Genomic DNA, 15,232 nt, shown 5'->3' on the forward strand with positions numbered 1-15,232 from the left:
TGCACAGCAACATCTCTACAGTATTGAGAATTGATGAGACGCACAGCGGCACTCTGAATGCTTTTATTCCTTGATTATGTTGATGGGTGAGGAGAGAGGTTAGAGACGTGGAGGAACAGCAGAGTCACTCACACATGTGCATATCCACTAGTGTTTATTAATACTACTCAACAGAAGTGATCCACTCATCTTCAGTCATGTGAAAATACACAGATTATTTGATGTCCAGGAAAACATGTGTGGAAATGACACACACACACACACACACACACACACACACACACACACACACACACACATACATATATAAACACACACAGGATCTTGGCAAAACAACATAAAGAAGAGTGTACATTATCTGAAGGCCCAACAGGAGCTTTCCCTTCACATGTAGGATTAGTTTAACACTCGACTGTCAGGAACAGACAGAAATGAGCTTTCCTTAATCATTTATCTTCATCATTACCTTCAGATCAGTGTCCTCATTATCCAGCTCACTGAAACACATCAAAACTGTGGAAGAAAAGATCCCCTAAAGGGTCAGTTCACTCAATAAATGAGCCTTCACTCACTCTCTACTCTCTCTTGACTGATTATCAACATTATTGGGCTTCTTTCTCCTGTTGAACACTAAAGAAGATATTTTGAAGAATGTTGAAAACTGGTAACCATAGACTTCCATAGTAAACTCAGAAATAAAGGTCCGCGATCTGCCACTGGGGTGGTACCTTTTCATAAGGGACAAATTTGTACTTAAAGGGTCCATATTAATACCTCAAACGTATATATTACTGCCTAAACATTTTAAGAGGAACACGTGGAGTTTTTAGGCACGCTTGAGGTAATAATATGGACCCTTTAGGTACAAATGTGTACCTTATTGAGAAGGTACCACCCCAGCGACAGCTCCTATACCTTTATTTCTGAGTGTACTATGGAAGTCAGCGGTTTTTAACATTCTTCAAAGTGTCTTCTTTAGTGTTCAACAGGAGAAAGACACTCATGAAGGTTTTGAATGAGTAAAGTTGTTGTGTTTTTCAGTTTTGGGTGAACTGAGCCTTGATTTGATCTCCATCGTGACAGCAGTGCTCATGCTCAGGCTCATTCCTCACAGCAGCAGAGAGAGTGTGACATGCAGAGCGCTCGCCTTGTGTGTGTGTGTGTGTGTGTGTGTGTGTGTGTGTGTGTGTGTGTGTGTGTGTGTGTGTGTGTGTGTGTGTGTGTGTGTGTGTGTGTGTTTTCATATTGACATGTTGCATAGAATATCTTTGAGCAAGGTCTACTGTAAATCTAATACTGAGACAAACCATAAGCCAGATCACAGTCGTTTATTAACATTTATATTAATGTTATGATCAAATTTGATCCTGTTTTATATAAAGGCTGTCAGACTGTGAACATCTGCAGGTTTAATTGAACTGTTAATGCTGTAAAGCAGCCATGATTAGTAGATCACATTAGCGGGATGATGAAGAGGAGTTATTAAGGTATGAAGTGTGTCGCTGTCTTCTCGCGTGAGCACTCTCGCCTCTATAATCTGCAGCAGGAGTACCGTATTGATCATCTCATCACCTCTGTGGTCATACGCAGGATGATGATGATGATTATTCATACTCGCCTAAATGCCCATTTCGACCAAGTTAACTCATCTTTATTTCTATAGAGCGTTTACAGTGTAGATTGAGCCAAATCAGCCCTGACACATCTCATTATTTACTCACTCTTTACTCATTATACACACTTTAATCAGACATCTGACCCTATATCTGAGGGTAAAATCAAGTTTCATTAATATAGGCTGAGTTTTCTGCCAACTGGCAACCCTGTATACTGTTTAATTATCATGACTAGTGTTGGGTCAGTGTGCAGTGGGCAGCATCACACACACACACACACACACACACACACACGCACATGGCCAAACATCTAACAGTGGTGTAAAATCAAAATAATGTCAAGTCAAAACTGCGTTCTTCCTTAAAACCAGCTGAAGAATCTGCCAACAGAGGAGCTAAATGATGTTCTTCCAACACTAAACAATGTGATTCTACAAGATTATTCCCCCAGAGTCAGATTATTCCGCCTGTTTTAAGGAAACTCTTCACTCTGACTCAATATTTCAGATCACAAGAGCCCAGTTCACACTGCATGACTGTAAACATGAGCAGATCGCTGTGCTGTTCACACTATAATCCACAAGAGGGCGTCTCACACACACTGCATGATCTGAGGGAGGAGCCTGCAGAAAAAGCTGAACCCCATTGGCTGCTTGTGTGCTGATGACATCACTGACAGCGTCTCAAGCTTCTCTGGAAGTTTTAAAGGAGGCGTTTAAGAACAGCTTCAGTCAGCGGATCAATCACTCATCAGCGAGGGTCAAGTGGATAGATGTGGCTTTAACACTAGCACTGCAGACGCAGGCAGAGAGTTTTGAGTTTGTATAAGTGAAGAACTCTTTGAAATGTCTGTATGATAACTTACAAATCAGGTTTGAAGTCCTGCAGTGTGAACGAGGCGTCACTTGTCTAGAAAGTGCTTCTTGATTTAAGAGTTTTCAGGACTAGAAACAAAACACAAACTCTCACATTATTACACACTCGACATCAATCCACATCAAGCCAAAAACAAGACAATTCCAGTGATTGGACCTGAGCCTTCTGGATTACCTCCACTGTACAGCTGAAGCTCAGAGATTAAACAACGTTAGTTTGAAGAAAGAATCCTAATAAAATGTGAATATCCTGACATCCTGCATCATCACCTCACAAATCACTGTGTTCAAGACAGAGTCAATATTCAACTAGTGGAGAAACACAGGAACATCAGTGAGCTGAAATACATCCCGTCTGCAGCGCAGTGATTCTCACATTTCATTTAGCACTACATTTGATCTCACAGAAGAGCGCTGGAGATGTGTCACTGGGGGCTCATTCTCAAACACACACACACACACACACACACACACACACACACACACACACACACACACACACATAATAGAATAGGATAGGATAGAATGTGTAGGTTTCACTGCACCAACACCACTTCAGTAGAGACAGACCTGTTTATTCTGCATGTGATATACCGACCCAGGCTGATTGGAAATGTGTATATATATATCTATAGAGAGAGAGTGAAATGTAAAATGCATTGCTGCAGGTGTGTTTTCTTGCAGCTTCTGATGGCAAATCCACTAGAGGGCGCTGTCTACATTATTCTGAATCTGAAATGCATTACTCAAGCTGTGTTTTGTTGTACATTTAGATGACAAACCCACTAGAGGGCGCTGTCTGCATTTTGAGAATCTGAAATACGTAATTTAGCAGGTTTTATTGTGAGTTCACTGTGCATATTTTCGTGAATGCAAAATGCACAACCCAGGCTATGTTTGATGTACATTTCAGATGACAAACCCACTAGAGGGCGCTGTCTGCATTTTGAGAATGAAATAGGTGGTTTAATGTGTGCTTTGAATGACAAATCCACTAGAGGGCGCTGTCTGCATTTTAGCGAAAGTGAAATACATCACTTAGGGTGTATTTTGTTGTACGTTTCACATGACAAATTCACTAGAGGGCGCTGTCTACAATTTGCGAATCTAAAAAATACGCTTCTTAGAGTGTGTTATGTCCAACACAATCTCACAGCAATTCGTAACTTTTTGATTTAGTGGCTAATCCGTATGAATTTGTACGATCTAATTTGTACAATTTAGTCTGATTTGCTCATCCCCCAATGACGATTGGGTTTCAGGGTGGGGTTAGGTGCCTCACCTCCTTTTTAAAATCATACATTTTCGTGCGACTGATCTTGTATGAATTAACCACTAAACTGACAAAATGTAAAATACTTCTGTTTCCTCAGGAGATCAGACTGGTTTTGTCACTTGATTCAATGACAAATCCACTAGAGGGCGCTGACTACGTTTTTTAAATCTGTAATACGTAATTCAGCATATAACATGCTGTGCGTTCCCTGTGACAAATCCACTTTGGGTGCTGTGCATATTTTTTGGTAATCCGAAATGCACGATTTGGGCTATGTTTGATGCACATTTCAGATGACAAATCCACCAGAGGGCGCTGTCTACATTTAGAGAATGAAATACATTACTCAGCATGTGTTTTGCTGTATGTTTCACATGACAAATCCACCAGAGGGCGCCGTCTACATTTGTGTGAATCTGAAATACATTATGTATTAGCACGTGTTTTGTTGTGCTTTAGTCGACAGTTCCACTAGAGGGCGCTGTCTACAATTTGAGAATAAAATACGTTATTTAGCGCGTGTTTTGTGCATTTCAGATTACAAGTCCACTAGAGGGCGCTGTGTACATTATTGCAAATCTGAAATACATCACTAGGGGTGTGTTTTTTTTGTATGTATTCTATGACAAATCCATTAGAGGGCGCCATTTACATTTTCACAGTTCGTCGTCTTTCTTTTATACGACCACTAGAAGGCGTGCTTGTAGACAAGTGTTTGCACAAGCACAAATACACTGCCATCTTGGTTTTACCTTGATTTTTACATGGCTTTTATCTCTTGTGTGCATCACCAGTCTCAAGACCAAGCCCTCAACACTATAAAGTGAGCATTGAGCAAATGCACTATGCCAGAAATGCTTCCCACATGGAGATAGATAGGAGACGCAAACGTATTCGTTACTAATCAAAGACACCGTTAAGCTGTTTTGTGCTGTTTATGTGGTTTAGTGCAAAGAACTGCAAGATAATAATCCCTAATCTGTTGATAATATTTCCCTGTGAATATCATTAGTGTGAAAGGCATGTGTTGTTGTGGTCATACTGCCCCCTAGTGTTCATTTCACCCACACTGCAGATGCTGCTGCTCCTTCTTACAGTTTTAGTCTCGTTTCAAATTCAAATATCTGAGAATTTTTAAATCCAGAAACATTCTGTAGACTAGAGTAAAGTAAAGTCTTGTGTTCAGAAATAAAGAGTCAACATTAGGTGTGTTTTTCTGGTAAACGAGCTGATTAATCTGACAATGTGTGAAGCTGAACATTATTTCCATTTGAAAACAAGACCCCATTGTCAGATTACTCTGCTTGTTTTCAGGGGAGACTGTAAGAGCAGCGTGTTTGGCGGTGTATTTCCAATGAGCCCGTGTTGAAGCATACTGAGATCCCCTCAGGACAGATCTGAGGCCAGTACGTGGAGATGTATTTCAGACAGTGACATGAACAGCAGAAAGTGGAGGAACTCAGAATCACTACAGCTACTGATGGTGAAGGGAACGGTGTCCGGTGGTGTTTGCCCGCACATACCAGCATCCCAGTCCTATATTTGAGCCCTGTGGGCTTCTTCATCACCGCACGTCTGCATGCATCTCATCTCTCAGGGGTTTCTGCCTCCTCTTCTCCAGTCGCTCTTCTCCGAGTCTCCTTCACCAGAGCTGTCTGCCGGTGTATGTGGGGGGAGCCGACGGAACCTGCGATCACAACAACAACAACACATCAGACACAACTACAGCACATACAGCTGAAGAATCACTCACCCTATTTACTCACCTATTTTTTCTATTCTGCCGCCCTAGACGCGGCTATAACTGAGGCACGGGTGGCGAGGGTAGTAGGGGACGCCACCCTCTCTATTCTGCCACGCTAGACGCGGCTATAACTGAGGCACGGGTGGCGAGGGTAGTAGGGGACGCCACCCTCTCTATTCTGCCACGCTAGACGCGGCTATAACTGAGGCACGGGTGGCGAGGGTAGTAGGGGACGCCACCCTCTCTATTCTGCCACGCTAGACGCGGATATAACTGAGGCACGGGTGGCGAGGGTAGTAGGGGACGCCACCCTCTCTATTCTGCCACGCTAGACGCGGATATAACTGAGGCGCGGGTGGCGAGGGTAGTTTCGGGGACGCCGCTCTTTATATTCTGCCACCCTAGACGCGGATGAGGGCGCGGATGGCGAGGGTAGTTTCGGGGATCCCGCCCTCTCTATTCTGCTGCCTCTATAGGTCGCCTCTATGGTAGCGCCGGCCCTGGACACGGCCTAATGCCTTTGCGTCGTGAGCTTTAGACTTTATGCCTACATTGTTAAAATAGTACACAGAGTGTGTGTCTCGACTCCAGATCTCCACACACTCCACACACAGATCATCCTCTAGACTAGAGTAGAGTATAGTGTTGTGTTCAGACATCAGGAGAGAGTTTCTCCTGACATTTACTTCAGGACTACTCGGCTCAAATACTGTTTTCAACTGACTATATAGTAGAGAAGTGCGAGATTTCAGAGCCTTGGAATAACAAACGGCAGAAAACTCCTGCTTCAAGCAGCACAACGAGCTGTGTTCATTACTGAAATCAGTGGAAGTGAATGAGATCTAGAGTCTGGAGTAATAACGTCTGCGTCTGCTCGTACATGAAGGACACAGTGAATAACAGCAGAGTTATAGGGAACTCACGGCTCCTCCGTTGAGGATCATGGTCATCTCGGTGGGCTGGTAGACGTTACTCCTGAAGGGGGCGCTGGGTCTGGCGCCGCCACTGCCGTTATGATGACCTCCACCGCCCAAACCTGCAACAACACACACACACCACACACACACACACACACGCTGTTATCAGAGACGCCACACGTCATGACATATACCATATGGACAATACACAAAGCTTTGTGAAACACTGAGGCTGATTCTCGATATGTGTTCTTCAGCGGTCTCGCGTCCTCGAGTGACGTCATCATCAACCGCCAAAGCTCAGTTCCAATACTCAAGACTGCATGAACAGAGGATGCGTGAAACTTCTGGGCTGTGTTCTCGATAAAGGACGCATCGATGCAGACTTGAGCACAAAACTTGCTGGAGAAGTCCCAGAAGGCTTTGCGGCTGATTAAAGGAGGCGGGACATGCGGGGTTTATTATAGATTCACTATTAAAGTTCAGAGATGTACCTTACTGACCTCAGGAGTATCCCGAAACGGAACGGTGAAAGTAAACATTAAACTCTTGGGTCTTGGTGTTTGTGTGTATGCGTACCTGCAGCGTTTTCGTCGAAGGCGTATCTCTGGTTGTCCACGAACTGCCGGTGGGACATGGGGATGTCCTCGTCCAGGCTGGCCTCCCTCATGCGTGAGGAATTCTGGGACGTGTCGAAATAATCAGGCGCTGACGGCTGCGGTGGAGCGCGGAGACAGGCGTGGGCTTCAGGAGCCGCGTGGCACAGCAGTAGCAGCCAGCCCTGAGCTACGAGCGCTACCGCTAACGCCGGGTCATCCCAGTCTGGAGATTTATCCAGCATCCCGTTCCCATAGACGTAGAACCCGATCCAGGCCACCCACAGCAGGACGGACAGAACACAGGACACCAGCAGCCACACCACACTACAGTGCCACTGCCGCGTCTTCCCGCACAGCGCTAATGCCGCCGTCACTAGCGCCGCCAGCAGCAGCGCTAGCACATACACACAGGCTAGCGTAAAGTCCAGCGGCTGAAACTGGCACGCGGGGTGACCCTCCCTCAGCACGGTCAGCAGGAGCCATTCTGCAGCGATGATCCCCTGCACCGCCGTCAACCCTAGCGCTAGTCCGATCAGCGCACATCCGCCGGGGCTACGAGACTCGTTAGCTAGCCTGCGCAGCCGGAGACTCTGCGCTAGCATGCAGGCGAAGCACAGAGAGAAGAGCAGCCCCCAGAGGGCGCGGCGGATGATGCAGATGCTCTCGCTGAACTCGATCAGATACGCGAAGCTCAGTCCGAACAGGCCGATGACGCCGGTTAGCATTAGCATTGTCAGGCCGATGCCGCTGCGCTTCGGAGCCTCGCTCACCGAGTGGAGCCGGCAGAGCAACACCATCAGCAGTAGCAGAGCAGACAGCACCCCAGCAGCCGCTAGCACCTCCACCGCTACGCCCCACACCGCATCCAGGTCACACAGCAGCGTGTAGGGCGGCGGCGGGCCCAGAGCACAGCCCAGCGGCACCGCGGGACGCTCCTGCTCACTGCAGCAGACATCCAGACCCGCCAACAGAAGGACCAACACATGGACAGAGCACATCTGAGGACACAAGAGGACAGAGAAGAGCAAACGTTAGTCCTGGACACAACTCACACAAACCCTACACCTCCTGCTCTGATACGAGTGGAGGAGCGTTTATTCATGACGCATCCCAGAGGGAGGAGCTATCAGTGCTTTAGGGAGGAGCTATCAGTGCTTTAGGGAGGAGCTATCAGTCAATTACGGAGGGGCCATCAGTCCTTTAAGGTGGGGCTATCAGTCATTTAAGGAGGAGTTGTCAGTCATTTAGGGAGGAGCTATCAGTGTTTTAGGGAGGAGCTATCAGTGTTTTAGGGAGGAGCTATCAGTGTTTTAGGGAGGAGCTATCAGTGTTTTAAGGAGGAGCTTTCAGTCATTTAGGGTGGGGCTATCAGTCCTTTAGGGAGGAGCTATCAGTCCTTTAGGGAGGAGCTATCAGTCCTTTAAGGTGGGGCTATCAGTCATTTAAGGAGGAGTTGTCAGTCATTTAGGGAGGAGCTATCAGTGTTTTAGGGAGGAGCTATAAGTGTTTTAGGGAGGAGCTATCAGTGTTTTAGGGAGGAGCTATCAGTGTTTTAAGGAGGAGCTTTCAGTCATTTAGGGTGGGGCTATCAGTCCTTTAGGGAGGAGCTATCAGTCCTTTAGGGAGGAGCTATCAGTCCTTTAGGGAGGAGCTATCAGTCATTTAGGGAGGAGCTATCAGTCATTTAAGGAGGAGCTATCAGTCATTTAAGGGAGGAGCTATCAGTCCTTTAGGGAGGAGCTATCAGTCCTTTAGGGAGGAGCTATCAGTCATTTAAGGAGGAGCTATCAGTCATTTAGGGAGGAGCTATCAGTCATTTAGGGAGGAGCTATCAGTTCTTTAGGGAGGAGCTATCAGTTCTTTAGGGAGGAGCTATTAGTTGTAACCCTGATCAAACACACCCTTCTGTAATTATTCAGAGCTGCTTCAGGTCCTAATGAATTGGTTCAGGTGTGTTTGATCAGGGTTGGAGCTGAACTCTACAGGAAGGCAGCTCTCCGGCAACAGGGTTGCTGGTCCTTGTTCTATATGTTCATGATGTGAACTACTTGGGAGCTAGGGGGAGTTCGCTCATCTAATTAAGGCATGAGCTCCCCTGAAAACAAAACGTGAAATTTTGGGGGTCACAAAAAAAATATTGACTGTTACTTTAACATGTGCTTTCAGTATTGTGCGCTGTGATCATGAATTATCATCTTGAGTTCCAGAGCGAATAGAAAAATGATAGGCTGCCTGACGAGGTTATTGGTTTAGTTTTGTTGTTAAGTGAAACACTTGTGTTTGATAATTTTATATAAATAAATGTATTTCTGTCACAGCACTGCAGGTGGAGTTAGACAACAATGTAATGTCGTTTGTACATGTAATAAATAAATCCCTCAAAAGGTATTTTCAAGGGTCAAAGAAAGTTATTAAGCACTTAGCGAGAAACTATCGTGGTGTTTTGTTCATTTTGCCTACTTCGTAATATAAGATACGATGAAATATATATACAGCAAGATGAAGAGAGAGAGAGACTTATATTTATAATTTTTGGTTTATGTATTGCTTTTTAAGGACAAGGATCCTGTGTGTCTTATAACCTACAGCATTGTGGCAACAAGGCACTCTCAAGATCCCAAGAGGGTTCCCCAAAGGCCACAGTATAGTTTGAACACTGTATATAATACAAATGTAAGAATAAATGCAGTTGCCCCAACAAATGCAATGCAGTAAAGCCCGTCTCCTAGAGCTCTACATGTGGTGTAGGTGTAGTAATAATCTAGCCGTTTACACAAGCTAGAGTGCACCATATACATGATTATGTCTGTTAGGAAGATCTCCTGACTGGCTCCTGAGTTCAGTTCAGTCAAACACACCAGAGTCTGGAGAACACTTCACAGTAGTAGATGTGCCTGATGAACAATAGGACAGTGTATTAAACTGGTCATATTTGTATACATGATGCCGTAAAACCTTAAACACAGCACATTCAACAACACTGCAGAATCCTGAATTCCCAATCACTACAGAGCTATTGATCAGCACATCCACACGACCGTCCTGCTGTAGTGGAGAGATCCACAGTAGACTCTGCTGGAGAACCCCAGGCTGTAGACAATTGCTCAAGGCAGGTCTGACCTGGTAAAGTCAGGTCGAGTCATCTTCAGTTCTCCAGAACGGTGTAGCGTGTAGAGTTAGTCGAGCAGCTCAACAGAGATGAAGAGGATAAAGCACAGCCACAGTGAAGAGGAGAAATCCAGCACACCAGGCGGACAGGAGAGCAGTGCTGGAGCACATGTAGATCAACTAAACCTTCAAGAGTTCAGGTTAATTAAGGTGTGCGTGATCCACAGCAGCACAGCTCCACCAGCCCTGAGTGTGCAAGCCAGAAATAAAGATGAACTGAATGTAGATCATATCATGTTCATACACACACTCGCAGATCAATTTAATATTAATAGTCTGCTCTGGCTTTGTTCAAGACTTCACTTTCAGACAGCGTGACAGTGGTCAGCACTGTGGCCTCACAGCACTCAGGTCTCTGGTTTGAGTCTCGGCTGGGTCAGTTGGTGTTTCTGTGTGGAGTTTGCATGTTCTCCCCGTGTTGGCGTGGGTTTCCTCCGGGTACTCCGGTTTCAGTTCAAACACATGCGCTATAGGGGAACTGATCAACTACACTGGCCGTAGTGTATGAGTGTGTGTGTTAATAAGTGCGTATGGGTGTTTCCCAGCAGCTGGAAGGCCAACATGTGCTGGAATAGTTGGCGATTCATTCCGCTGTGGTGACCCCTGGGGAATCAGACAGCTGTTACCTTCTGTTATTGGATGAGGAGGCATCACAGCGATCAGAAACACACTGTGGTGTACCTCAAGGCTCAGTTCTTGGTCCGTTGCTTTATTTGGGGATATCTGACAGCCTCTTGTCATTGCAGGCCACATTTCAGGCATCTGTAAAACTATTTTCATCTCGAAAATAGTGATGAAGAAAGGGACTAAGCCGAACAGAAGATGACTGCCTGAATGAGTTGTAGATATGTACTGCAGAAATGCATTACGAGCTCACGGTTAGACTCTCGTAATGCAGCATCACTCAGTGTTTGCCCTGGATTGGAGAAATCTGACATATAAAAATAAAAATAAATAATTACTAATCAATAAAAATAAATGGATCTTACAACTTTTTGACACATTTTCCCTTATTTACAGACATCATGATATATTGTGGAAGGTTGTCTTGTGATCTATCATCATCATCATCACTGTCCAGTCTTCCCTGCTGATCATCTTTAATCCCGACTCCACACTGCAGATATACTGCAGCTCTACCCTGAAGGCCTGACCACACTATCTTCAGCTGGACGATGCACGTCCCCTTCAAAGGCCAGGTCAGAGACATCAGGTGAATTATACAAAGAATAATGACGTGTGCCCTGCTGCTGGATCCTGATCTCAGTGCCTCTGATTTAAGCTCTGGCTCTTCGCTAAACGCTGTAGATCTCCATCGGTGGACACTCGTGTGTTTGTTTGTTTCATTCCTGTGTGTGGGAAACGGCTAGAGCTGATGTCATGAGCAACTGAGCAGGCATCGCCATGGTAACAGCAAGATCCAGAGAGAGAAGTGTGTGTGTGTGTGTGTGTGTGTGTTTGGGGGGAGTGTTCACCCATTCTCTGCACACAAACAACCATGCTTCAACATTGTCCCAACCTGAACACACACACACACACACACACACTCAGTGCACTGCAGAACAAACACTTCTCTAACGCTGTGATGCTCAGTAAGACGAGCGCTGCCTCATTTCTGGAAGTGTGTGTGTGTGTGTGTGTGTGTTATTTGTGCTGCAGAAACTGAATCAAAGTCCCCATGTTGTGACGTTAGCAGTGAAACTCCTCAGTGAAACACGTGTGTGTGTGTGTGTGTGTGTGTGTGTGTGTGTGTGTGTGTGTGTGTGTGTGTGTGTGTGTGTGTGTGTGTGTGTGACGGAGCGTGAGAACACTGCTGTGATGAGGAGCATAGATTGTGCTGAGCTCTGTCCTCTTTCACACGTGTAACACACAGGAGCATCACACACACGCGTGTGTCTCGTGTGTGCAGGTGTACTCTCAGGTAGGAAGCGGTGTGGTTCGGGGAATGTGGATGTGTTCAGAGGGACATGCGCTGGCCTCTCCGTCTCCGAGCAGTGAAAGCCCCCCATCCAATCTGCTCCCACTCTTTTGTGCTGCTTTCAGCTGCTCTTACATAAGCAGATCCAGCTCTCACCAGTTCTGCTGCGCGCACACACACACACACACACACACACACACTGCTCTCAAACACACTCTCAAATTGGCCTGACGTTTCATAGAAAAGCAGAACGGTATGAAGTCTGGCCATCTTACTTTAAACTGAAGCATTGAAAAAGACTGTGTGTGTTATTTTACATTATATAAAACTATTAATTGCATCATCATCATCATCATCATCATCATTATTATTTATTAGCCAAAGTCACTTAATCAGTAAAGATGTTAAATGCATAAACACATCAACAACACTTTAAATCACAATTCCTCTGTTAACTGTGAGTGCTAGCTCAATAAATCTGTTATTATAATTAACACTGACATATAATATTAAAAATGGTTACCAGTTCAATTGCTCAGACAAACTCAGCTTCATTCAGACCAGAACAAAAAGCCTAGTGCACATACATCTGAGTGTGTTACTCCATACACTAGCACACAATACACACTAAAGTGGGTGTGAAATGGAACTTAAGTACCCTTTTGTACCCAATCAGGACATACATCCAATTAAAACAGTTCAAATGAGAGACAAAACCAAACATATGACGTGCAGGATTTCATCCTTTAGATCATCGTTAGATGGATTTTGCTAATGAAATGATGAAAGATTAACTAATGGAAGGCAGAGCAGAAACAAGACTGAGACAAAGCACTGATAGCTCCTCCCTAAAGGACTGATAGCTCCTCCCTAAAGGACTGATAGCTCCTCCCTAAAGGACTGATAGCTCCTCCCTAAAGGACTGATAGCTCCTCCCTAAAGGACTGATAGCTCCACCCTAAAGGACTGATAGCTCCTCCCTAAAGGACTGATAGCTCCTCCCTAAAGGACTGATAGCTCCTCCCTAAAGGACTGATAGCTCCACCCTAAAGGACTGATAGCTCCTCCCTAAAGGACTGATAGCTCCTCCCTAAATGACTGATAGCTCCTCCCTAAATGACTGATAGCTCCTCCCTAAAGGACTGATAGCTCCTCCCTAAAAGACTGATATCTCCACCCTAAAGGACTGATAGCTCCTCCCTAAATGACTGATAGCTCCTCCCTAAAGGACTGATAGCTCCACCCTAAAGGACTGATAGCTCCTCCCTAAATGACTGATAGCTCCTCCCTAAAGGACTGATAGCTCCACCCTAAAGGACTGATAGCTCCACCCTAAAAGACAGATAGCTCCTCCCAAAATGACTGATAGCTCCTCCCTAAAGGACTGATAGCTCCTCCCTAAAGGACTGATAGCTCCAACCTAAAAGACAGATAGCTCCTCCCAAAATGACTGATAGCTCCTCCCTAAATGACTGATAGCTCCTCCCTAAAGGACTGATAGCTCCACCCTAAAAGACAGATAGCTCCTCCCTAAATGACTGATAGCTCCTCCCTAAAGGACTGATAGCTCCACCCTAAAAGACAGATAACTCCTCCCAAAATGACTGATAGCTCCTCCCTAAAGGACTGATAGCTCCTCCCTAAAGGACTGATAGCTCCTCCCTAAAGGACTGATAGCTCCACCCTAAAGGACTGATAGCTCCTCCCTAAAGGACTGATAGCTCCTCCCTAAAGGACTGATAGCTCCTCCCTAAAGGACTGATAGCTCCACCCTAAAGGACTGATAGCTCCTCCCTAAAGGACTGATAGCTCCACCCTAAAGGACTGATAGCTCCTCCCTAAAGGACTGATAGCTCCTCCCTAAAGGACTGATAGCTCCTCCCTAAAGGACTGATAGCTCCACCCTAAAGGACTGATGTGAAGACGCATGTTTGAGTGTGTTACAGCACACTGTAGATCACACACATGTAGATGATGTAGTGTATAATCCCTGTGGAATGAATGTAGCTGATGCCCACACAGCACATGTGTCTGGCCCAGCACTGGAGCGCAGTGTAGCAGCAGATTAAAATGTTAGAGAATGACTGATGGAGGACGTCAATGTTAAATCACGATGAGTAAACACTGGAGAGAGGATCAACACTATAGAGCATGTACTGTCTGAGAATAAAGCCGACACAGTGGCCAAAACCATCTACACTGCATCAGGACTACTCTATTCCCACCAGCTCATTCATTCAGCCAGTCATTCTCCTTCAGCTTAGTCACTTAATTCACCACGAGTCGCCACAGCGGAATGAACCGCCAACTATTCCAGCATATGTTTTACACAGCGGATGCCCTTCCAGCTGCAACCCAGTACTGGGAAACACCCATACACACTCATAATCAGCTCATAATGGCGTTCAGCATGGTTATATTGAGGTGTCATGGTGTGTTCAGGCATGTAAACATCATCACATTATCCACATTACTGACATTTGTTTGATTAATTATTTACAGCAAACAGAAACTTCTGATTACTTCATGTCATCATTGTTTTAGTACGTTTGTTTGGCATAATATATATTTTTAAGTAATATACACACACAGAAATCTGCTCTCTGTTAAACACAAATTGAGGAAAAAATAAGCGAGGGTGAATAATTCTGACTTCAGCTGTATATATATAATATAAGTGTATGTGATATACTGTCATACACACACACACATGCTAGCAAAACGATCTTGTTGCATCAATATTCGAGCAGTTCCAGTGTTGTGGATGTGACGTGTGCAGAACAAACTCACACCTCATTGTGGAAGTGACGGATGTGAAATTGTGTGTCTTTGCTAAATCAAATATAACAGTCTGAAAACACTGACAGAGACATATTAGAGTGTGTGTGAAGCGCTGGAAAACACCTGCTTACACAAACACAGGAACAGTTCCAGTATTTAGGTGAAAACTTTCTGCATGGAACTGCTCATTTACATGCACATCTCATCTGCATTTCAGAAAATAAATGAGCCATTCCATGCATGTGTCAAGCTTGCCATGAAATAAATGACATTTCACCAAAATAGTGAAACCGTTTCTGCATGTTTTGTGTAAGCAGGTGTTTTCCAGCGCTTTACAC

The 15,232-nt window shown here is 45.1% G+C and overlaps 1 protein-coding gene across 3 annotated transcripts in view; it reads right to left on the reverse strand.

The window, feature by feature from the left end:
• Positions 1 to 47: 47 nt before the first annotated feature.
• The window catches only part of gprc5ba (G protein-coupled receptor, class C, group 5, member Ba), a 17,294-nt gene continuing 2,109 nt past the window's right edge, over positions 48 to 15,232 (reverse strand). The window contains exons 2-5 of one of the 3 annotated variants that reach the window (XR_012400419.1): positions 7,008 to 8,025; positions 6,435 to 6,547; positions 4,428 to 5,454; positions 48 to 610 (exon numbers count right to left, since the gene is read on the reverse strand). Coding sequence is in view for 1 of the 3 variants with exons in the window: in NM_001324456.1 (NP_001311385.1) it covers positions 5,410 to 5,454; positions 6,435 to 6,547; positions 7,008 to 8,025 (1,176 nt within the window). In the remaining 2 variants the exon portion in view is untranslated. 3 annotated transcript variants of the gene reach the window in all.

This window comes from Danio rerio, chromosome 3, assembly GCF_049306965.1.
Source record: "Danio rerio strain Tuebingen ecotype United States chromosome 3, GRCz12tu, whole genome shotgun sequence".
NCBI lineage: Eukaryota > Metazoa > Chordata > Actinopteri > Cypriniformes > Danionidae > Danio > Danio rerio.